The sequence below is a fragment of the Halichoerus grypus genome, chromosome 9, assembly GCF_964656455.1.
Source record: "Halichoerus grypus chromosome 9, mHalGry1.hap1.1, whole genome shotgun sequence".
Taxonomy (NCBI): Eukaryota; Metazoa; Chordata; class Mammalia; order Carnivora; family Phocidae; genus Halichoerus; species Halichoerus grypus.
The window spans coordinates 117201794-117224783 of NC_135720.1; the positions used below are offsets into that span (position 1 = coordinate 117201794).

At 53.8% G+C, this 22990-nt stretch overlaps 2 protein-coding genes across 2 annotated transcripts; both read left to right on the top strand.

Moving 5' to 3' along the window:
• Positions 1-737: 737 nt before the first annotated feature.
• PSORS1C2 (psoriasis susceptibility 1 candidate 2) lies at positions 738-3245 on the top strand. The gene is made up of 2 exons (XM_036117325.2): positions 738-1850; positions 2474-3245. The coding sequence occupies exons 1-2, from the start codon at positions 1796-1798 to the stop codon at positions 2827-2829; spliced, it is 411 nt and encodes a 136-aa protein (XP_035973218.1). The 5' UTR covers positions 738-1795; the 3' UTR covers positions 2830-3245.
• A 12921-nt stretch (positions 3246-16166) lies between these two features.
• CDSN (corneodesmosin) lies at positions 16167-20553 on the top strand. Its single transcript, XM_036117326.2, has 2 exons — positions 16167-16281; positions 18159-20553. The coding sequence occupies exons 1-2, from the start codon at positions 16197-16199 to the stop codon at positions 19577-19579; spliced, it is 1506 nt and encodes a 501-aa protein (XP_035973219.1). The 5' UTR covers positions 16167-16196; the 3' UTR covers positions 19580-20553.
• Positions 20554-22990: the final 2437 nt, after the last annotated feature.

Consider the following 22990-nt stretch of genomic DNA (forward strand, 5'->3'; position numbering starts at 1 on the left):
CCGATGCGGGACTCGATCCAGGGACTCCAGGATCATGACCTGAGCCGAAGGCAGTCGCTTAACCAACTGAGCCACCCAGGCGCCCTGGTGGTACCTTTTTTAAAACCCCTTTCCCAGGCTGCTTGGGAAGTTTTTTGAGAAGCTCCAGTTTTCTTTATTCTCAGCTTTTGTTTGAAAACTCTTTACCTCTGGAAGATGATCAGTGCCAGGAGGGAGGAATATACATCACTCATTCGCTGGGAATCTCAGAGCCAGCCAGTGACCTTGCTCAGGGGCCACAGTGGTGGGCTTGACCAGGCAAGCGTTGCCATGAAGAGAAAAGCTACAGTGACGTGATAGAACCTGACGGCGGGTGGGGGGGGGTGGGTGCTAGGTGAGGGGACAGGAAAGGCCTCCCTGAGGAGGGGATGTGTGGAGACCTGCCTGCCGTGAGGAGCCAGTGGTGCGGGCAGAGGCCCGGGGTGGGGGGGCTGGTAGCGCAGGGGGTTTATTCTAAGTCAGTAGAAAGCCCTTGGAGTACCTATCAAACAGAAGCGGCCACGCAATTAGGCTGACATGTTTAAGAGCTAGGTTGGCTGGCTATGGAGGATGGGGTGTGGGTGGGGGAGGGACAAAAGGGGGGGACCAGTTAGGAGGGTGCTGGGGAGGCTGGGGAGAGATGGGCTCCAGAATGGGCACATGGACTGGGCTTGCCTTGTGGGGGGTGGGGTGGGGGAAAGGAGCAGAATGAAGGCTTCGAAGTGAGCCACAGAGGGAGCCGACCAGGTGGAAAACAGCCTGGGGAGGAAAGGAGTTCTGTTTGGGAGGCATTACTTCTGAGAGGCGCACTAGACCTCCAGACCAGAGGAGGCCTTCCTGAGGAAGAGGTTCCAGGGCTCTCTGAGAGACTTAGACAAGACTGGGACTGAGATCTGAAGGACGGGGGTGGGGAGGGCACAGAGAGCTGGCACCGAGGACCAGGGCAGTAGCCAGCGTGGAGCAGGATTCCAGAGGGAGGAGGAAGAGGCAGAGATGGACAGGAAGCAGAGGCAGCTTCCTCCTGAGCCGCTGGGCTGTGACTGTTGGAACGTGCTCTGGGGTGGGGATTAGGAATCAGGATGTCCTCATACTTCCTCACCTGCCATCACCCCAGGTGGCTCCTGGATGAAATTCTTTGGATGTCACCGCTTGGGAGGCCCCCTGGGTGCCTGAGGGAGGCACATGCTAGAAAGCAGCACCACATTGGGCCCAGTCCTGAGGGGAGGGGAAGTTGCAAGGACAAAACTGAGTCCCAAGGGGGAGGCTCAGGGTACTGGCTGAGACCATCCTAGCTGCATCCTGTGTGTTTAGAAGGAGCACCTGTCCCTGCCCCTGCCCCGGCGTCCTGCCTCCCGGCCCCTGTAATTACACTGCTTCCCCACGCATGGTTTGCTCCCATTCCTTGGCTTCCAATGGCTTCAAGGGATGAAATGTGGAAGTCCTTGTGATTATAGAGATGACAGGTGGGTATTGATTCCTGCAGGGTGTGTGTGGAGGAGGATGTGAACACAGGGGTGGGGTGACCAAGGTCCAGGTCATTGATAGAGCTGGGGTGGCTGGGTCCCAAAATAAGGGACGCCGCAGTCAGAGGTTACGCATTAGCCACGGCCTTCCAAACAGGTTTGACCAGTAGGTTCTAATGGGATTCCTTGTGTCACTGGGCTGGCCCCTCCCCAGAGGTTGGACACCTCCTCTCACCCCTCCCCTATAAAGCCTCTTGGGGTTCCCAGGCACCTAGACTCAGCCCACCCCCAACTTTGGGGGCCAGGAGACAGCCATGATGCTCAACTGGAGGCTGCTGGGGATCCTGGTCCTTTACCTGTATGCCGGAGGTAAGCTGGGAACAGGCCAGGGCTGCAATGTCAAGTGAGGCAAGGGTGAATTGGATGCATAGATATGGAGGAGATTCCAGAAGATTCTGGGTTTTCACATGAGGGGAAGAGTTAAGAGGTTGAAGGTGATGCAGAAAAGTGCATTTTAGCTCAATGTTTTTGCTGGTTCAAGTGTAGGTACATGTGGCAATTTAGGTCAGAATCCAGGTGTGTGGGTGAGTATTCATCACAGCTGAGGACTGTGTGGAGGGTGGATGTGTTTGCAGAGGGTGGGGTCTGGCTGCCACATGGGCCCAAGGTGTGGATGGCTTTGGAGGTGTAGACCAGCACAGAGGCCATGCCAGTGGGAGTCCCAACCAGGGTTGGATGGAGCTTATGTCAGCTCCTGTCGGTTTAAAGTTGGTCAAGTTAATGATTCTGGTCAAGGTTCTTATGTCATTTTAAGATCACTTGGTATTTTGTAAATGTGTGGAGAGCTCTTTGAGAGTTACCTTTCAGGTTTATTTGTGGTGTCAGCTCAGGCTGTGGTTCACCCCAGAGAGGCTCGGCTTCTGGAGTCTGTAGCTGGGGGAGGAGGGATCTGGCCCTCACCACCTTTTCCCTTTCTCCTACTTCCTCCACAGGCATCTCAGGCAGCGGAGAGCAACCCCCACCCCCACCCACAGAGGCTGGAGAGGAGGAGGGCTCCCCAACATTGCCTCAGGGACCCCCAATCCCTGGTGATCCCTGGCCAGGGCCACCCCCTCTCTTTGAGGACCCTCCACCTCCAGGCCCCAGTCGTCCCTGGAGAGACCTGCCGGAATCTGGAGTCTGGCCTCCTGAGCCCCCGAGAACCGATCCCCCTCAACCTCCCCGACCTGATGACCCCTGGCCAGCAGGACCCCAGCCTCCAGAAAACCCCTGGCCACCTGCCCCTGAAATGGACCATGGATCTCAAGAGGACCCAGACCTTGACCCACCCCGGGAAGAGTACAGATAAAGGGATTCCCCCAGAGACATCTTGGGCCTCCAGGCGGAGTGCCCCTCAAGCCCATCTGTACCCTTCTGATTCCTCTTCAATTCTCCCATCAGCCTCAATTTCCTTCCTCATTCTTTCAATTTTATTCTGAACTCTGAAAGTGTCATTCTCAATATTTTCTGTCCACTCTTGAGATCCGCCCCACATTTCCTCTCCTTTTTTCTCTGACAGCTAAAGCATACACCCCTACCTCATGTCCAGTCCTCTCCCTTCTACCTGCTTCCCACCTCCTCCCTCTTCCCCACTGCTGGGGCTCCTGGGGCCAGGCTGGTTGCGCCGTGTTCTCTGCTGCCACCTGGTGGCCTACAGCTGGGAACTATCAGGAGACCATGATGGTACTTCCATGAAATGGAAAAATAAAATCTGTGTTTTCTTAATTTTGAATCTCGGCTGCTTCTTTGCCAATGATTAGGTCTTTGAATATTGAGATGCCCTCCTCAGAGCACAAACCTACAGAGATCTGGAAGTAGTCTGAGTTCCTGTCTTGTCCATATGCATAAGGATGTGGAGCTCAGCAGGAGGAAGTTGGAAATGTAACTATCGAGTAACAAGGACATTCAGACCCACATTTCTCCCATTCTGGAACTCCTATTTTGGACAATGAGAAACCAAATTAAGTCTCTTTTTAATAGCTTATGGTTTGCACACTCCTGGCTGAACATGAAAACTTTCTTAAAGGCATGTGAGCAGGACTAAGTTCTAAGAGGATCAATTTCCAGAAGTGTATGTATCCCTTCCTAAAACGAACCTGCCTGAGGACTGTACTGTGTTTTCCTTTTCCACCTGCCTCCACTAACAAACCGCACTTCTCCCTCTAGATGGAGAAAGGCCTGGCTCTCTTGCTCACCCTGAACAGGACCGGAGTGCTCTTCCTGGAGTCGCCAAATAAAAGTGGGAAACAGATCAGCCCTTTCCATCTCACTTAAGAGATGCATCTTAAATAAGAACTTACTTTTCTGTTTAATCATTACCGTCAATATTTATAGTTTTGACAAATCGTGTCTTGTAATAATTGTAGTAATAAACCCGCTGCAGAGTAATTGTTTTTAGCACTTAGGGTCTTATAGTCACAGGAAATAAATTTCAATTTATATACATATTTTTGTTACGGAGATATACAAAAGGACTTCCCCCAAATACAACAAAATACCAAAAAAAGTGATACAATGGAAATGTATTTCATTAGGATAAAACTGTAGGGAGAGTGGAATGAAAAAAACTAAACAGAAATATAAGTTAAATTTGCTGATTGTTTAAAGGATTTGCTCACTTATTAAAAAAGCATTGTGGATACAAAAATGTTATGGCATATTAAATTCTATCTGCTACATTTGAAAGAGTGATGTGACTTTTAACAGGTGAGTATGTACAATTCCCTGGAAAGTATACTCTTTACAATATTTAAACTTATGATTAAAAATGTTAGCTGTTGACTTAAAAATGTGTAAGGCATACATAATTTAAACAAATTCTTTACGGGAATATTAGAGCAGGAAAGTTCAAAAGTCAGGAGCCCAGAGATCTCAGTGGCCTAAGGTCAATCAAGTGGCTTACTGGGACGGGGGCTGAAGAGGGGTTAAAAGAAACTGAGTGTTCACCACTTAGGACCCAATTTGTTTATGTGGCAATCCCATCCAAATCTGTATGTGATCAGTTTGAAAACCAAACCAAACCAAACCTAATTTTAGAGTTTAGAAATAATCCTAGAACATATAAGAATTGTAGGGGTGGGCCTAGTAGAATTTAATAGGCACCGAAGTGGACTAAGTTCACGAAATTTATTCCCTTAGTATGTCCATCAATGCCAGGTGCCACGGGGGAATATAGAAAATAAAAAAACATACAGTTCCCGCTCTCAGGAAGCTTAACATTCAGCTGGGGGAAGAAAGGATTTGCATGAAAAGTTAAATAACAGTGTCACACACAGTAAGGATGCATGTGACTAAATAATTACATGAGTAAGCACCAAATAGCCTTGGCAATAAACGCCGTGAGTTCAGAAGGAGTCACGGGGAGCTGCAGTAGTCAGGGGAGGCTTCCAGGAGGAAGGGCCGGAGCCCCGCGGCTGGGGGTCCGGCCGGGAGGGGGCGGACGGGGTGAGGGGGTTGTGGGGCTCCGGGGAAGGCGCAGGCGCGAAGCTGCCCGCCGCCCACTCCGGGCAGGACCTGCCCCTGCGCCCGTGAGCCGGAGGTTAGGGAGGGGGTCGCCGGCTCCTGCTGCTCGCGCTGTCCGGGAAGGCCTTCCGCTCCGCAGCCCCCCCACCTGCACCCCCTGCCCTGCGCCACCGCGGTGTGCGGGCGCGGCGGTGCCTGGAACAAAACTCGGGCGGGAAATGATTTATTCCGTCTGTTCTCCCCTCCTAGGCCTCGAGCCTCTTGCGGCCAGAGGCGGCCCGAACGTTTCTTCTGGGAGCTCGTCACCATTTCGGGGGCCTTCCCCCTCTCTCACAGCAGCCCCGCCTGTGCCTCGCGTCTGGGACTCTGGAGTGCTGGAAGCACCTGTAAATGTGTCTCCCTCACATCCTCGCTCCCGCACCGCGCCCGCAGCCCTTCAAGGATGACCCACAAATATGGGGGTAGCAACACTCTAGTCCTCTGAGCCCCAGTTGCCCTCCATGAGACTTTGCTTGGCCTCCTTCCATTTCCCCACTCCCTGCGCCACCCCCCCCACCCCCGCTTTTTAAAAATATATCCCCTTTCCTTGAATCTTTGTCTCAGGATCTACTTCCGGGCAACCCAGCCTAAGACGCAAAGTAGGGTTCACTACCAACCACCGCAGCTACTTAGGACTGCGCATGTGCTGTAGGGCGCGCTCGTCAATGCTCTCCAGATTAACGTCTCGCCTAATGCGCACACTAACCCTATCCTCCTCGCCGTTTTGGATCCGGAGAGGTAGTGACACGCATACAAGGAGACACAAATGGCAAGGCTGGGATTTCAACTCCCGTCTGTCCTATGCCAATGTCTCTGATTTTAACCACTATAGTTTCCCACCCCTTTATTCATCGGTGTAACCCTGACACTGAATACAGTGTCTTAATAGGTTATATTAGGGTTCTCCAGAGACACAGAACCAACAGAACATATATGGAGGTTTATTATAGGAACTGGCCCTTGAGATTGTGGAGGCTGAGAATTCCCACAGTCTGCCATCTACAAGCTGGACACCCAGGACAGCCTGTGGAGTAGTTCCAAAGGCCTGAGAACCGGGGGAGCAGATGGTGTAGGTCCCAGTCCTGGTCAAAAGGCCTGAGAACCAGGAGTGCCGATGATGTCTGAGGCCAGGAGAACATGGATGTCCCAGCTCAAACAGAGCAAATTCACCCTCTTCCTGTTTGTTCAGTTCAGCCCTCACGGGTTGGATGATGTCCACCCACAATGGTGGCAGCAAGCTTCTTCCCTCAGTTCACCATTCAAATGCTAATCTCTTCCAAGAAACAACCTCACAGATGCACCCAGAAACAATGCTTTACCAGCTATCTGGGCATCCCTTAGCCCAGTCAAGTTGACACATAAAATTAACCATTGCAGGGGCGCCTGGGTGGCTCAGTTGTTAAGTGTCTGCCTTCATGATCCCGGGGTCCTGGGATCGAGCCCCGCATCGGGCTCCCTGCTCGGCGGGAAGCCTGCTTCTCCCTCTCCCACTCCCCCTGCTTGTGTTCCCTCTCTCGCTGTCTCTCTCTCTGTCAAATAAATAAATAAAATCTTGAAAAAAAATTAACCATTGCATACATGTTTTATAAATGGCTGAATTCACTAGTAAATGGCAAGTTTGTGGGGCGCCTGGGTGGCTCAGTCAGTTAAGCGTCTGCCTTCGGCTCAGGTCATGATCCTGGGGTCCTGGGATGCAGCCCTGCATGGGGCTCCCTGCTCAGTGGGGGGAGTCTGCTTCTCCCTCTCCCTAGCCCCCCACCCCTGGCTCGTGTGTGCTCGCTCGTTCTTTCTCTTTCTCTCTCTCACTCTCCCTCTCAAATAAAATCTTAAAACAAAATAAATGGCAAGTTTGGGCAACAGAGAGTAGACTGCGATGGTTAGAGTGAAGGGCTTATAACCTGGAAAAGTGGGGGATATTGTTGGACAAGTGAGTTTGGGGGAAATTAGGGAAGCCAGGCTTGGGAGCTTATATCAAAAGTCTTTCTCCTCTGATAGAATTGTGCCCAGTGGTGCGGAGGCTCACACACATACCTGGGTGTGCTGTGGCAGGGAGGTATGGGAGGGAAGGGAAGAAATCTGGACCCCTCAAACTGACCTGTAGCAGCCCCCCAAGCCAGTGAGATGAAGTTCATTGGGAAAAGAAAGAGAAAAGAATACTTACAGGAGAGGAAAAGTGAGGGAAAGGAACTGCGTTCTTGGTGTGGCCCAGGCAAGGATCTAGGGCTCTTTACATCATGCTGTCTTATTTAATTTGCACATTATTGTGGTTTTCATGTGTTCCTCCTCTTGTAAAGTATGAGGTTCTTGAGGGCAGACACTGTGTCTTGGCTGTGTTTTATGCCTTACTTCTCCTCCTAGTCCTTGGCCAGAAGGTGTTCAATAAAGCAAATTATTAGCCCCATTTCACAGATGAGGAAGCTACTCTGAGAGAGGTAACTCATCTGTCTTGCCAAAGTCAGGACAGTGCAGGACGGCGTGGCTCTAAACCAGTTCTTCCCAGTTTGACACAACAAGTGGATGAGTGGGAGAGAGAAGGGGGAGGCATGAGGTAACTGGAGATTTTAATAGGTATTAATAGGCAGAAGGTATTGACACGCAAACACGGTATGTTTATTAGCAGGGAAGGAGACTGAGTGGGACTGAAGGGTATGGAGTATTAACTCAGGGGAGCCCACTGTGCCAACTGGTCCGTTCAGGTTAGACAATACGGCTTCCTTCCCATCGACTTTGGCTGACCTCATCTAGGAGTGAATGCGGTAGGGACAGTGTTGCTTCTTATGTCAACATGGAGTCGGAGAATTAAAGAATAGAATAGGATCACAGAGTTAGAGAACAATAGCTCAGTACCTTGGACACGGCAGGTAGTCAAATAAATGCTTGGCCAATGAAAGAAAAGAACCTAAGCTTGTATCATGGTATAATCTAATTATAGAAGCTGACTTAACTTGAGAAGGCATCAGGCGCAGCCCTCAGCCTTTGGGCAGGCCAATCATGTCTTTGGACTGGGCAGAAGAGATGGTTGTCTGCTCTTCTTTGAAGATCTCTCGGCAGGGAAACCCCAACCACTCATTTGTTCATCCATTTGCCCATACAACAATCATTTATTGAGCATCTACTGTGTGGGGTGCTAGGCCGTGGTGACGATCCCAGGAAATAGTGCCAGTCCTCCCTGCCCTCAAGGAGCTCTGTGTCTGGGGAGGAAACAAACATGTAAATCATGGCAATGAAATGTGATAGAAGTTAAATTACAGAGGGGCACACCCTGAGGTAGGTGCTGAGGAGGGGAAGGCCTAACTCCTCTGCTAATTTCATGTTTCGAATTCATTTGAAAACTTGCTTTGGTATAAATTTAAGCTCTCTTGCTATACATTTTCTTCCTCTAATCTTCAATTAAGTGCCCACCGGGTGCCTGGCACTGGCTCAAAAAACTTGTTGAATTAAACCAAATCCACCTTCCAAGTCCCCCCCCGCCCCGCCCCGCCCCATATCCCCAAATATCCTTAGCCTTCCTTTTGGCAGCTTAGTCTCAACTCCTGTGATGGGGGCAGACAGGATGGCATAGTGGTGAGAGCATCCGATTGTGACCCGAGTCTTTGTCCCTACTCTGCTATCTATTCTCTGTGTGACCTTGGGATGTGACCTGAGGGGATTTCTTTAATAATCTCTAAATTTCCACCCAATTCTAAGAGCCGAATTCCTTGTGTTGGGTATTCTACACTCTTCCACCAGAGGGTGGTCTAGAGGCTCCTCCAAGGTGTTTCCCTCCAGAGTCTTCCTTGCTCTTTGACTCTAACATCATCCACTGCCCTGACTAGTACCCTCTTGGTCGCCAAGGTGACCCCTCTAAGGTGAGTCAGGCACTTGAGGTGAGATGAGGCAGGCTCTGGGGCCCTCAGGAAAATTGGGGCACAGGCTGATTGGCCAAGCGGCTCACATACTCATTGTTTCTTCTTTCTCTCCTTATGTACCGAGTTCCTTCCATGAGCCGGGCAGTGCTCTGGGCAGTGGATTCAGTGTTGAGTCAAAGAGAGGAGGGCCCTACCCTCAGGGGGCTCACCTTGTAGTGGGGGAAGGGAGCAACACCCCATGTATACAGGACATATGTAATCGGGTGTCCCGCTGTGATAAGTGTTCTGAAGAAAATTCAGGCAGATTCGCCTCAGGTCATGATCCCGGGGGTCCTGGGATCGAGCCCCCCACATCGGGATCCTTGCTCAGCGAGGACCCTGCTTCGCCCTCTGCCTACCGCACCGCCTGCTTGTGCGCTCTCTCTCTGACAAATACATAAATAAAATCTTAAAAAAAAAAAAAAGAAAAGAAAATTCAGGCAGAGGAAGGAAATGGAGCATGGTGGCCCATATGTGGGGTCAGGGTGCTATTTTGTTTTACTATATAAAAGATTTTATTTATTTATTTGAGAGAGACAGAGAGAGAGAGAATGAGCATGAGTGGAGAGAGGGGCAGGGGGAGAGGGAGAAGCAGACTCCCCATTCAACGGGGAGCCTGACGCGGGGCTCGATCCCAGGACCCCGGGATCATGACCGACTGAGCCACCCAGGCGTCCCTGGGGAGTGATTTTAACTAGAAGACAGAGGGGGGCCTTTGGAGGAAATGGCAGGTGACAAGAAGTGAATGAAATGAGGGAGGGAGTCAGGCCATGGGAATACCCAGGAAGAAGGAGAGAAAGCAGCTCGGCGCAGCGTGCAGAGCATAGCATCCGGAGCGCCGGGGAAGCCCCAGCCATGGGGGTAGGCATCGCCTTAACTCCCTGGACTTGTGTCTGCAGCGCCAAAGGACAAGTACTAATTTCTATCTCCTGGGGTCATTGAGAGCATCCAGATCAGTCCCTCACGTATGGATGACTGTGATCATCTGACTGTTACACACTGTTGAGGAGTCATTGTTGTTCTCTGGTTCTAGCCCTGGCATCTGGGAGAACAGAGCTGGACTGGGGATGCCGGTCTCTCCAACAGGACTCTCTCTTTTCCGGCCACCTGTGTGTGTGGGTGATACATCAGGTGCCAGGGACAGACACAGGAGAAGCTCCCTGCCCGAGTGGAGCTCCCGGCCAGAAGAAGGAGAGAAGATGGGCCCACGCGATCCACCCCCAGCAGCTCTGAGAGCCACACCTGGCCTGGGAGTCCCTCTTGGTACAAGCCCTTCCAGGTGCTCTCGAAAGCTCCTTCACACCATACCCCGGCCTTCCCTTTCACCCTCCCTGGCTCCGTCCTCTGGGCTGGGGAGGAGGCTGAGTCACTAATTCTGGGGGACCAATAACAATAAAAAGCATTAATAGCTACAGTGGAAAGAATGACTGTTTTAAAGGTGAGCATAATGAGCAGACAATGGGTGCTGGTTTCCCTAGCACTCACTCCACGGAACAGAGAAGAGGGAAAATATTATTGTTGCTCTGTGACCTAATCACAACCTCCTGCAGTCACCTCCTCACAAGACAAGAGAGATGGTGGCCAAATCAGGTGTGACTTGAACCCGGCAGTCTTGGGCCCAGGGAGCATGATCGGCACTCAGCTGACTCTCTGCGGCTTGCAGGAAATGGGGAAGGGAAGGAAGGGTGAGCAGAGAGCCTGGTGGGCAGAGCCCCCACCTGCTGAATTCTTCGTCTTCAGGACTCACTGCCTGAAGATGCCCCTGTCTCGGGCTCCAGTCCTCATTCCCGCATCCCAGCTGCGGTCCCCCGGGTCCCGTGGAGGGTACCAGCAGGCTGCTGAGAGGGTGAGGACAGGGCATGTGAAGCGCAGAAGTGGAGGCTGTCCAGGCCAAATTCCAGGAGGTCAGTCCTAGAGGAGGGATGGATGGACTGGGGAGCTGATGGAGAAGGAGGAAAAGGTAGAACTGAGTATAGACAACACCACTGAATAGGTTTTGAGGGAGCAGAATATATTTTGATGAGGTGTAGACTGCTCCCCAGAGCAGTGATTCTTAGCTAAGGGCAACATAGTATCCTGGGTGACATTCCCAACAAGAATCACCTAAGGGATTCTTAAAGTTCCCAGCCCTGTCCCGCTCCACCCTGGGCCTCAGGTCCACGCTGGGTGCAGGGGGGCATCCTGGACCTCGTCACGGTGCCGCGTGAGCTCTGCTCCTTGTTCGGGATGGTGTGCTGCATCCCTCAGAGCAAAGAGATCATCCAGTGGAGAGAAGAGTGGCTCAGGGGAGACACTCACCCATGAGGAATGAGGGTGGGACAGAGGGGCCCACGAGAGAGCCCGGGAGAGTCGTTTTGTGTTGGAGCCAAGTTCACGTGCCTGCTGCTCTCTCTGCCGGGACAGGCCGTGTGCTCCTGGAGGCAAGGCCTTGGCCACTGTTGCATCCCACTGGGCACCTAGAGTGTGCCGCGTACGATGCGGTTGGGAGGCGCGGAGGGCACTGAGAGCAGAGAGGAAGGAGACGCATTCCAGGGTAAGTAAGGTAGGAGGGGAAGAGTCACCAAGAGCCTACGACAGGGAAGTGCTCAGAATTCAGTGAACCGTCCTGGAGCCCGCAGTCCGGGGCCAATGGCTGTGGGGGGGCCGCACACACAACGTGCCGCCGAATCTATCTGAGCAGAGGGCAAAGGAGTCAGGCCACGTGGCATGTGGATTCTGTGCTCGATCATCTCCCACAGGGAAGAAACCACAGAGGCAGGCGGAGAAGAGAGATTACAATTGAGGGAAGGTTAGCCGGTCCCATGGGCACAGCTGGGCTGAAGAGGGCACAGGCCAGGTGGGAAGTCCCATGTGCAAATCCGTCCTCTCCTTCCTGGACCCACATCCTCAGCCACAAGAGCGACCAGGTGGAGAGTGTGGATGACTCAGGGGCCCCCATCCCCACTACAGGGAAACAGGGAGACCCTCCTGGGAATGGGCCAGGGGTGTCAGCCTGCCCCGTGTGCAGGGAACCGTGACTGCTGGAGAGAGGAGCCCACCACAGGCAGAGCAAGAGCGACGGAGGAAGAAAGCAGGAGAAGAAAGTGCCTTTGGCTGGAGCAGAGAGGAGAGGCTCAGAGGACGGAGGATACCTCAGGTCCTGGGGTGCAGAGCGGCCTCTTCCCTTCTGCCCCCACAAAACAACCTCCTCTCTTGGGCTTCTTCTCTTCCTGTGTTTTCTTTTCTTTCTTTCTTTTTTTTTTTTTTTAAAGATTTTATTTATTTATTTGACAGAGAGAGACACAGAGAGAGAGGGATCACAAGCAGGGGGAGGGGGAGAGGGAGAAGCAGCCTTCCTACGGAGCAGGAAGCCCAATGTGGGGCTCGATCCCAGGACCCTGGGATCATGACCTGAGCCGAAGGCAGACGCTTAATGGCTGAGCCACCCAGGCGCCCCTCCTCCTGTGTTTTCACTCCCTTGTTCCTTCTCTCAAGCGGAAGCCCTAGGTCTATCAAACACCCCTGCATGGAACACTTGTTCTAGAACTCCTGTCCTGGATAAAAAGCAGAGGAGACAAAATTGAGTGGGAGGAACAGCATGTGCTGTTGACCTCACTTAGGACCTCTCAACTTTGAGACTTTGATGATACACAGGAATTTTGCACACACCCTTCCAGGGTCTAAGGAACCTCTGAGGTCTGTCCATGGACCACTGCCATTAATGTATGGCCTGGTGTCCGCTGGAAAATGGGACCTACATGGGCTCTGGAGTCCAGCGGGCTTGGGTGCGTCCTTTCCAAACTCTTGTGCAACCTACCAGCTGGTTTGAGCAACCAATTTGAACTCAGTTTCCTCATCTGTGAAACGGGGGAGAAAAAACTCTTACCCTGTAGGGCTGTCGTGAGGTCTAAGCACCAGAGCATGTGGGGCGTACCCGGGACAGTACGTGGCCCGCAGTTGGCCAGCAGGATGCCATGGTCCTCTATGCCACGCCTCCTCTCTGACCGTGCTGTCCCCCCATTCAGGACCCTCTGTTCCCTGCATCCTCCTGCACGGACCGCAGTCCTCCCTCAGCCTGCCGCTGCACATCACCTGTGATGCTGGTCCAAGTCGCCCTTCTGCTCCTTGGTCCCAACAGCCCGCTGCTCCTCTGTGTATACTTCCCAAGCCAGACGCTTGTTCTAAACACACCTCCGGCGCTGCCAGGGCCCCGAGTCTGAGCTGCCTGCTCCCATCATTCCCCAAGGCCCAGGGAACGTCCTGATGCCTCTTTTCTCCCTGCTAGGCTTCTCTCTAGGCTGTCTGTTCCCAGCTGGACTTCAGCACCTCAAGGGCAAGGACAGGTCATCTTCCTCCTTGTGGCGCCTTCCGGAGCACGGTGTGGGGAGCACGGTGTGGGGAGCACGGTGTGGGGAGCACGGTGTGGGGAGCACGGTGTGGGCCACGGGAGCCGAACCAGGGGTCCACGCAGCCCCGAGCAGCGCCGGGCGGCCAGAAGCCGACACAACCTGCCTTCTCGTAAGTATGGGGCACGGGCTCCCAGTCTCCTGCCCTTGGAAGGCCCGTGCTTTAAGTCTGATTTCCTCGGGTGTGTGGGGTGGCCCCAGGCCGCCCCTGCTCTCTCGCCCAGACCATGTGTTGGGCAGGGCCCTTGCTGCTGGGAACACAGCAGACCCACCCGCACCCCCGTGGGCATTGTTTCATTGACGGCTGGCCCACAAGACGGCCCTGGCCTGGCAGGCCCCCAGCCAGTGTCCCTGCCCTGCCCTCCTCAGCCCCATTAGCTTCAGCGTTTCACTGCCTCAGCTGAGAGAAGGGTGAATGATGAGTCCGAGGGACGTAGCAGAGTGAAACACAGCAGAGCAGAGCGGATTCCAGTAAGACACAGGGAGAGCGGAGAGGAGCTGGGAGGGCCCACGAGTGGGCAGGCGTGTGTGGTGGGATCGGGTGGCAGGCGGCGGGCAGAGCGGACGGGGGAGGACTGCGCGGCACAGTGGGCGCTGTGGTGGCTGGAGGGCTGGAGAGAGGCCGAGAGAGATCGTGCCTCCTCCACCGCTGGCTGTCCGGGCCGAGGTCTGACAGCACCTGGGAGGAAGGAGAGGAGGAAAACAGGACAGACTTCCCACCTCTGCTGGGGCTGGAGAAGAGTCTCCCGCAGGCCTTGCAGTTCCTCCCCTTCTCCCCACCCACCAGGCTCCCGGTGCCTCTTCTCTCGGGCACTCCCCTCCCTGCTCCCTGCCCGACGGCCTCCCCTCCACCTCCGGGAGACCAGCGCTGGCCCAGCGGCCCAGGAGTCCAGTGGCCGGGATGGCCGCTGGGGGGACTGACATCATTTTCAGTAGCACCCTGTGTGCCCGCTGGTCGCTGCTCCGCAGACTCTGAAAAGAGCGCCTGGGCCCGTGGAGGGAGCCTGTCCTGCTTGCCGTGCCCAGGAGGACCCAGCCAGGCCTCTGCGGGGCTCCATGTGCTCAGCGCCTGTGGCAGGAGCGCTAGGCCCTCAGGCCCATTTAATCTTTCTGATAATTTCCCGTTTGATCCTCACAACTCCCCTGTAAGGCAGGCGGGATTTAAAACACCTCCCTTTTACAGAGGCCGACACTGAAGCTCAGAGAAGTCTGGAGACTTGCCTGAAGCCAGGAAGTTAGCCGGACTCGAGCCCAGGTCAGCCTGATTCTAAAGCTAGTGTTTGTGTTTTTCAGGGGACACTGTCCCATTACCTCCTCTCACCATGGCTCCAGGCCCCTCTCCCTTCCCAGTCCCAATGTGAGTGCTGGCAGAGTCAACGCTAGACTAGATGGAAGCCACTAGCTGCACGTGGCTGTTAACATTTAAATGAAAATTAAGTAAAATTAAAAATTCCGTTCCTCAGGTTGGTCATACTAGCCCCATTTCAAGTGCTTAGGAGCCCACATGTGGCTACTGAATTTGGCAGCGCAGATACAGAACTTCCCTATCATCACAGAAAGTCCCGTGGGCAGGACCGAGCTGGAGGGAAAGGCAGGACAGGAGAGAGAGAGAATGGGAGAGGGCAGCCAAGGGCTGGGGCACAGGCTGCCTTTGTGGGGAAGTATGGCGATGAGAGTCTGGACGAGGGGAGCAGGGTGGGGGAGGAGGAGAGGCAGCTTGACCCGACTCCCAGGCCTCTCCCTCTGATACTGATACTCTGGACTAGTGAGCAATTAATTGGCTGGGGTGGGGCCAGGACCAAAGCAGGAGGGAGGGAATGGGATGCAGGAGGACCTGCCTCCCTCCTGGCTGAAGTCAGGAGTCTGATCTGCCAGTCCTGCCTTTCATCCTTCGGGGGCGCTGAAGTCTGCCTGGCCTCCTTTACCCCACTCAGACGAGAGCTGGCTGTTTCCTGCCCCCTCTTCCGGGCCGGGGAGCCAGCTGATGGACTGCAGGGCCACCACCTTCCCAATTAGCCTCATTAGCCACTGGCTCTGACACCCACTGGAGTCAGGGTCACCAGCTGCGGGGGAGGGGCCGCGAGTGGCCTGTGAGTAAGCTCAGACCCAGCTATGACAGGGTTCCCAGCCCAGGCCTCTCCCCAGGCTGAGGCCCTGGCACCCAGCGCCCCTCAGACTACCCCAGGAGCCCCCAGAAGGGAGAGGTCAGGGAGCTGGAGTGCAGATTCCCAGCTGGTAAGAGGGAAAAGGCTCATTCATGGATGAAACACGTGATAGGTGTGTGGCAGGCATGAACCTGGGCAGTGACAACAGGGGGGCTCTGGGGGTGCAGTGCAGACCCCTTGATCTGCAGGGGAAAAGTGGGGGCTGAGTGATGGATCCCAAGGAAAGGGGCAGACCCAGGGGCTGTGGATGAGAAGCCAGGTGGCAGGGGTGGGGGGCCAGAGCAGCTACCTTGCTGTGGACGGGAAAGTTGAAATGTCCACGTCTGTGCATGGAAGGAGGAGGGGACTGAGACAGGCCATCCCCAGGGGCGGCAGGACAGCGAAGAAGCCGGTGACCGGGGCCTGTGGTGAGAGCAGCCTCCTGAGTGGGCAGAGGGCCCGGTTCCAGGTGAAGCAGGGAAGAGCCGTGCGTAGGCCGCTCAGCTGGCTGGAAGGCGGGAATCGTTAAGGTCCCCGTGGCCAGGGTTCCCCACACTGAGGCCACCTCTGTCGCTGAGTAGGCAGATGCCCTGACTGATTACTTCAGCTCCTCCCGGCCACACCAAGTTGCCCCGGGCACCTGCCCTCCACCTCCCCACCCCTCCCCACGGTGACTCCTGCCCAGAGAATGTCCAGCCCTGGCATAAAGGCCCTGGGTGTCCACGAGCTGCTGTCAGTCAGCAGGCTGCACAGGCCAAGATGGGCTCCTCGCGGGCACCCCGGACGGGGCGTGTGGGAGGGCGAGGAACGATGGCCCTGCTGCTGGCCGCTCTCCTCCTGCCAGGTAGGGGGCTGCAGGCCCCGGGAGTGGAGGGAAGCGGGGAGAGGTGGGGAGGAAGGAGGCAGATGCCAGGTCAGAGAAGGCTCGAGGGATCCAGTGGTGCGGGTGCGCGGAGGTGGGAGGAATCGCCGTCCGGGGAGAAGCCAGGAGAGCCCCCAGCGCGGGGGAAGGGCAGGGGCTCTGGGGCCTGAGGGCTGCCCCTCACTGCCTTGTCACTCCAGGCAGGTTACTTGAACTTCCCGAGCCACAGTTTCTGAAACTCTAAAACTGGGTTAATGATAACACCTAGCTCTAGTCTCTCTGAGTCTCAAATTAAATAATGTATGTGACAAGTGCTTTGGAAATTCCAGAGGGTTACATAAATGTTGGTTGTTGTTGTTATTGCTCTTATCAATTATTAGAGCATTAGAAGATGAAGACTGGATATTTAACAGGAATACTTGTTATCATCTATAGAGCGCTTTTTATGTGCCAGACACTATTCTAGCACTTTCCATTAGCACTTCTGATCATTAGAAGAACTGTATGGGAGATTTGTTATTTCCACTGTACTGGGGAGGACATGGACGCTAGGACAGGTTAAGAAACCGGCTCAAGATCACAACTTAGAAAGCAGTAAAGCCGGGATCCAAACCAGGGCTGTGCTGTGGGCCAGCAGGTGTTTGCGGAGATCCTGCCCACGGCCCCCGGGGGAAGAGAGCAGGCTGTGTGGCTTGAATTCTCCATGATGAGTGTGGCCGGCCGGGTGAGGGGGGCTGCGGGCAGAGTTGGGGTTTGGTATGGAGGGGGCCACAGAGAACTTCTCTTTGAGGAGAGAATGGGGACATCACAGACTGAGGAGAAACTGCTTGTTGGGGGACAGACTGGGCCTCTCCGAATGTATAAAGTAATGCTCAGAGAGGTTTAGTAACTTGCTGGCGTGAAGCTCGGCGCACACTGCTTGGGACCTGAAGGCCGTGAGGCAGGGAGCGGAGGAAGAATGGGTGGAAGGTGAGCCTGGGGTTGGAAGCAAAGGCTTGGTTAAGGACAGAAGTGGTCCCGCATCTGCCAGGGATGTAAACGCGGGAGCCTGGGGGGCAGGCAGGCAGCTGTTGGCTGGGTGGGGAGAGGGGGAAGCTGATAATGGCGGTGAGCCTCGGAGGCAGGTTTCATCCTCGTGTCCCTGTCCCTGGGCTGGGCCAGGACAGCAGGGCTGGCTCAGGGTGCGGTGTCCTGTCACGCGGTACCAGCAGGTTCTGAAGCGACCGTGTGCCCCCACATCCTGGCCCCCACCCAGCTTTCCTGGCATGGGCAGCACTAAATGGGAAGAGAACTCCCACCCGCTACCCAAGCCTGGACTCTCCCAGGAGGCTGGTGACAGATCTTAGTCCTCAAGGACCCTCGCCCTTACCTCAGTCCCTCTGCCACCGGCTTCCTCTTTTCTCAGAGTCTCTTTTGCTACTTTTCCTTTCCTCCCCGGTCAGTTACTGTCCTGTCTTGTCTCCTCCTTCCATTTGGCCCCTCAGTCGCACCTGGGATGTCCCCCCTCATGGTGTCTGCCCCATCTCAAGGATGTCTCCCCCATGCTCTGTCTCTTCGGGGTCCTTCCTTTTGGACCCATGAGCTCCTGCTACTCCTCCGTCCCCTCTTCTCCTTTTTTAACACCCCCTCCTTTGTAGTCTCATTTTCTCTGTCCCTGCCCCCTCCCAGCACCGAAACTGCCCTTCCTCTGCCACCTCATTTTCCTTTACAGACAACAGCCAGCTCTCCCTTCCGTTTCGCCCCAGACTCTCCCTGGGCCCTCTCGGGAGAAATCAGAAGCAGATGACCGAGATGGGCTTGGAAGCTGAGGGAGGAAGCCAAGCCACTCTGGCCCTTCCTAACCACTCCTTCTTCCCCAGGGGCCTCGGCTAAGAGCATCGGGACCTTCTCAGACCCCTGCAAGGACGCGCGTATCACCTCCCCCAGAGACCCCTGTCTCACTGGGAAGAGTGGTTCCAGTAGCTTCAGCGGCCACAGTGACTCCAGCAGTTCCAGCAGCTCCATTTCCAGTTCCAGTGGCTCTGCTGGTGGCTCTGCTGGTGGCCCCAGTGGTTCTGGTGGCTCCAGGGTCACCCAGGGTGGTTCTTCAAGATCTTCGTTATCTAAGCCAGGAACAGGGTATTCCCAGATCAGCTACTCCTCCGGATCCATCTCCTCCCAGTCGGACAGCAGCAGCTCCCAGTACGGAAGCAGTAGCTCCCAACCAGGATCTGGCTCAACTCTATCAACCAGTGATGATTCTTCCCCATTAAGCTCTTCCCAGTCTGGAGGCGGCTCGACCTCATCTGTTTCCCAAAGCTCTGGGATGTCCAGCAGCGGTGGCCAAAGTGTCAACTCTAACTTACGCCCCTGTAGTTCAGATGTCTCTGACTCTCCCTGCAGTGGGGGGCCTGTTGTCTCCCACTCTGGCTCCTACGTCTCCAGCTACGACTCCGTGTCGGGAGGTCAAAGGCCAGTGGTGGTGGTGGTGGAGCAGCATGGCTCTGGTGCCCGCTGTGGCAGTGGTGGCCTTCCAGGCAAGCCCTGCCCCCCCATCACCTCTGTAGACAAGTCCTATGGCAGCTATGAAGTGGTGGGTGGCTCTTCTGACAGTTATCTGGTCCCAGGCATGACCTACAGTGGGGGCAAAATCTACCCTGTGGGGTACTTCACCAAAGATAACCCTGTCAAAGGCTCTCCAGGTGTCCCTTCCTTTGCAGCTGGGCCCCCCATCTCGGAGGGCAAATACTTCTCCAGCAACCCCATCATCCCCAGCCACAGCTCTTCTAGTTCCAACATCTACCAGTCGGGAGCTTCCTCAGCCATTGTGTTCCAGCCAGTGGGCTCTGGTGGGGTCCAGCCCTGCAGAGTTGGCTCTAAGGGGCCCTGCTCCCTCTCGAGTTCTGGAGCCCAGAGCAGTTCTAGCGTCTCCAGTAGTTCATCCTTCCATCCCTGCGGTGATGTTTCACAGGGGCCCTGTTTCCCACCAGGCACTGGCTCCTTCAGTGGCACCTCCAGCTCCCAGGCCAGTGGCAAAATCATCCTTCAGCCCTGTGGCAGCAAGTCCAGCTCTTCTGGTCACCCTTGCATTTCTGTCTCCTCCTCCACATTGAGTGGGGGTCCCGATGGCTCTCCCCAACCTGATCCTTCAGCTGGTGCCAGGCCCTGTGGCTCCAGCAGCTCCGGAAAGCTCCCCTGCCGCTCCATCCGGGACATCCTGGCCCAAGTAAAGCCTCTGGGGCCCCAGCTAGCTGACCCTGAAGTTTTCCTACCCCAGGGAGAGTCACTTGACAGTCCATAAATGAGCTTTTGCATAAGTGCATGTGTGGACATATACATGTACACACACACACACACACACACACACACACACACACACACCATCTCTCAGTTGGGAGAAGTCCAGAGGCCCAGGTATGGGGTTAGCTCAGTTTCCCTCTTCCTTCCCAAGAGAGCTGATCTATTTCCTCCATTGCTCCAATATGGCAGACCCCCCTTATCACCTCTTTTTTCTTCATCTCCCCAAATTGTAGACTCCAAATTCCTTTCCTCATTCTCTCCTGCTTAGATTCTCCTTGTAGTGCAGTGCCCTCCCTGCCAGATAACCATTCCCTAAAATTTCCTCTGTCATTTCTTTGAGATGGTACAATCCATTAGCTAACCCTACCTATTCAGATTCTTGACTGGGAAACCCCTGAAATGTCCCATAGTAACTCTGGTTCCTGGACAAGTCATCCCCCCTTTTCCCTATTTGCCAAATAAAGCATTGTCCAAACTGTTGCCTGAAAGCAATGACCACTTTTCACTGACCTTCTTTGCCATCTGGTCAACTACCATGACACGCCATGGGTTTCTCACACTCCCAATTCCACTCCCACCCTCCGCTATAGAGCCCACCACACCCTCTGTGAGTTCCCAACACTCATTTTTGACTCTCAAGGTCTCTGTCTCAGTCCCCCTTCCTGGTTGCCACTTCCTTCAATGCTCAGATGCTTCCCTGTGTGAGGGAGACACCAGGGTACCCCTGGGCACTAGAGTAGTTTCCCTGCTCTCTCTGGACCCTGGACAGATGATTCAATAAACCGTGTGAACTAGATGCAGACTTTTGCCATCTTGGCGTGCTGGGTCTCCTCTTAGGACCTGCTTGGTGCTCTCCTATACCTCTAGAGATCCCTATGTCCCCCATTTTCACTCATAAGTTGGAACAGTATTTCTCTTATACTTTATAGCTCCTCCCACAAAGGAGGAAAACAATAAATATTTGTTGAACTGAAAGCAGAGGTTGGTCTCCAAGATTCTTCCTCCCACTTCTTTCCTCTCTCACTGCTCCAGGAAATCTCTCTCTACTCCCCATTCACCTGGAGTCTTCCCCTCTCCCTGTATGGGGCCCTAATATTTCCCTTCCCCACCCCATGCAGGCTCCTTCTTCTCTATCATTAGTTTGCCTCATTTACTAGATGCCATCCTCTCTAGGAATCTGAGCATTGATTTCCTGGGTTTCTGGGACATTTGGAACCTTGGGAAGGCTGGAATACAACAACCAGACCGGATTCCTGGTGACTGAGTGGGAGCCCAGGTGGGTGTTGTTCTGGGAACTAGGGGTGGAGAGAGTAAAAGAGAGGATGGGAGCATGACAAGGAGCGCCGCCAAGCATAGTGACTCACTAGCCTACATAAAAATGCCCCAGCCCATGGCAGAACAGAGCCAAGTGTCCTCTCCACCTTCACACTCTAGCTGCCTCTGCTGCAGTTCTAGAGAGAGCTCTATGGGAGGTGAGAGAGCAGAGCACTATAGTGGAGGAGGGGAGTTGCCTCCACGGGTGAGAGAAAGCAGAGGGTGGGGAGGGCCAAACAACTGTGTTCTGGAGACTGAGGCTCTGGCCAAGGAAGTCCTCATAGCCCAAGAACGGGAGAGTGGGCTATGCTTGTCCCTTTAGGAAGGGCCTCACCCCAAAGCACAGGTCACTTCTCAGAACCTCTGCTTGACTACAAAGGAATTTATCCCTACCCTAGGATCTAATCCATTCCCTCCTATTGGATGGTGTTAGCTGGTCCCAAATTTAGGGCTATTGTTGATCAGAAATGACCTGGCAGCTGAGCCAAACTGCAGGGTTGACTGAAGACAGAGAAGGGCTGCAGAATAGTCCTGTTTTTGTCATCATTGGTGAGTTACACTTGGCCCAGCATCTGGCCCTGGACTGCAGCCAATGACAGGCATCAAGGCTCTTAGAGGTTCCACGCACCACAAATGCAGGAGGGATACAGACTCTGATGTGGGGACTCCTCTAGGCTGTGGTATGGTCAAGGTCAAAAGCTTTTGCAAATGTGGTGGATGTCATTCAAAAAGGACACTGCCCTCCACTGGCCAGTTCCAAAGAGGAGCTCCCCACTCATCCAGTAGCTAGTGATCAGGTGCTGAGGATGAGGATGGAAAAGAAAAATCTAACAGCTTATTTTAGACTTCATGTAACCAGGGGCGCCTAGTCTGGGTACCTCCTGAAAGCAACAGAAAAAATGAAGGCATTTAAACACTTTTTATTGTAAAAATTTCCAACATATTTAAGAATGGACAAAAGAATTAATGAATCCCTGTGCCCCCACAACTCAGCTTCAAAAATTATCAATTCATGGCCATTTGACAACAGCATTTAAACACCCTCCTCTACTGTTAGTTGGGAACATCTACTCCCTCTCAGTATTTCTTATATTCTGTGGACCCATTTGACCCTCTGTAGTAGACTGAATGCTGTCCTCCCCAGCACCTCCAAAGATGTCCACATCATCCCTGGAACCTGTGAATGTGTTAGGTTACACAGCAAAGGGAAATCAAGTTTGCAGATGGAATTAAGGTTGTTAGCTGACCTTAAAGTAGAGAGATTATCCTGAATTATTTGGGTGGGTCAATGTGTAATCATAAGGGTCTTTAAATGTGGAAGAGGGAAAAAGAAGAAAAGGTCGAGTGATGTAACTAAGAAGGTCCTTGGTTTCTGGCTTTGAACATGGAGGAAGGGGACCACGAGCCAAGGAGGGTAGGTGGCCTCCAGAGGCTGGAAAACGCAAGTAAATGGATTCTCCCCTAGAGCCTCTAGAAAGAAACACAACCCTGGCGACTCGTGATTTTAACCCAGTGAGAACTATGTCGGACTTCTGATCTTCAAAACTGTAAGATAATAAACTTGTATTGTTGTAAGCTGCTAAGTTTGTGACTATTTGTTACAGCAGTGGTAGGAAATTAATACACCATCATCTCTTAAGGATGGGAACCAGGTCTATTTCCTTACATACAAGGTCTCATCTAGGAGCAGCCTCTCCAATGCGGGGCACTTCTGCACTCCAGAACTCCTATTGGTTGTGGTCAAGGTAAAGGAGCTATGGGGATGCATGAGGGGTGCTGGAAGATAATGATCTGGATCCCAAAGAGAAAGTGAAGAGAAGTGAGTGTTTCTATTGCTGAGAAGGCAATGAAGAGATTGGGACCCCAAGGGCGAAGGTCCTCCTATGCTTGGTGTAGGGAGCCAGGGCAGGGCAGGACTGGCAATCAGTGACGAGCTGTGAACCAGGACACCTGGGTCAGGAAGGGGTGGGGAACTTTAGGAAAGGAACCAGGGACGGAAACACCCAGCTTCCCTGGGACATTCAAGTGGCACCTGTTGCCACAGCCTGAATTAAGAATGAGAGTGGAATGTACAGACTTATTATCTGCACAACCACTG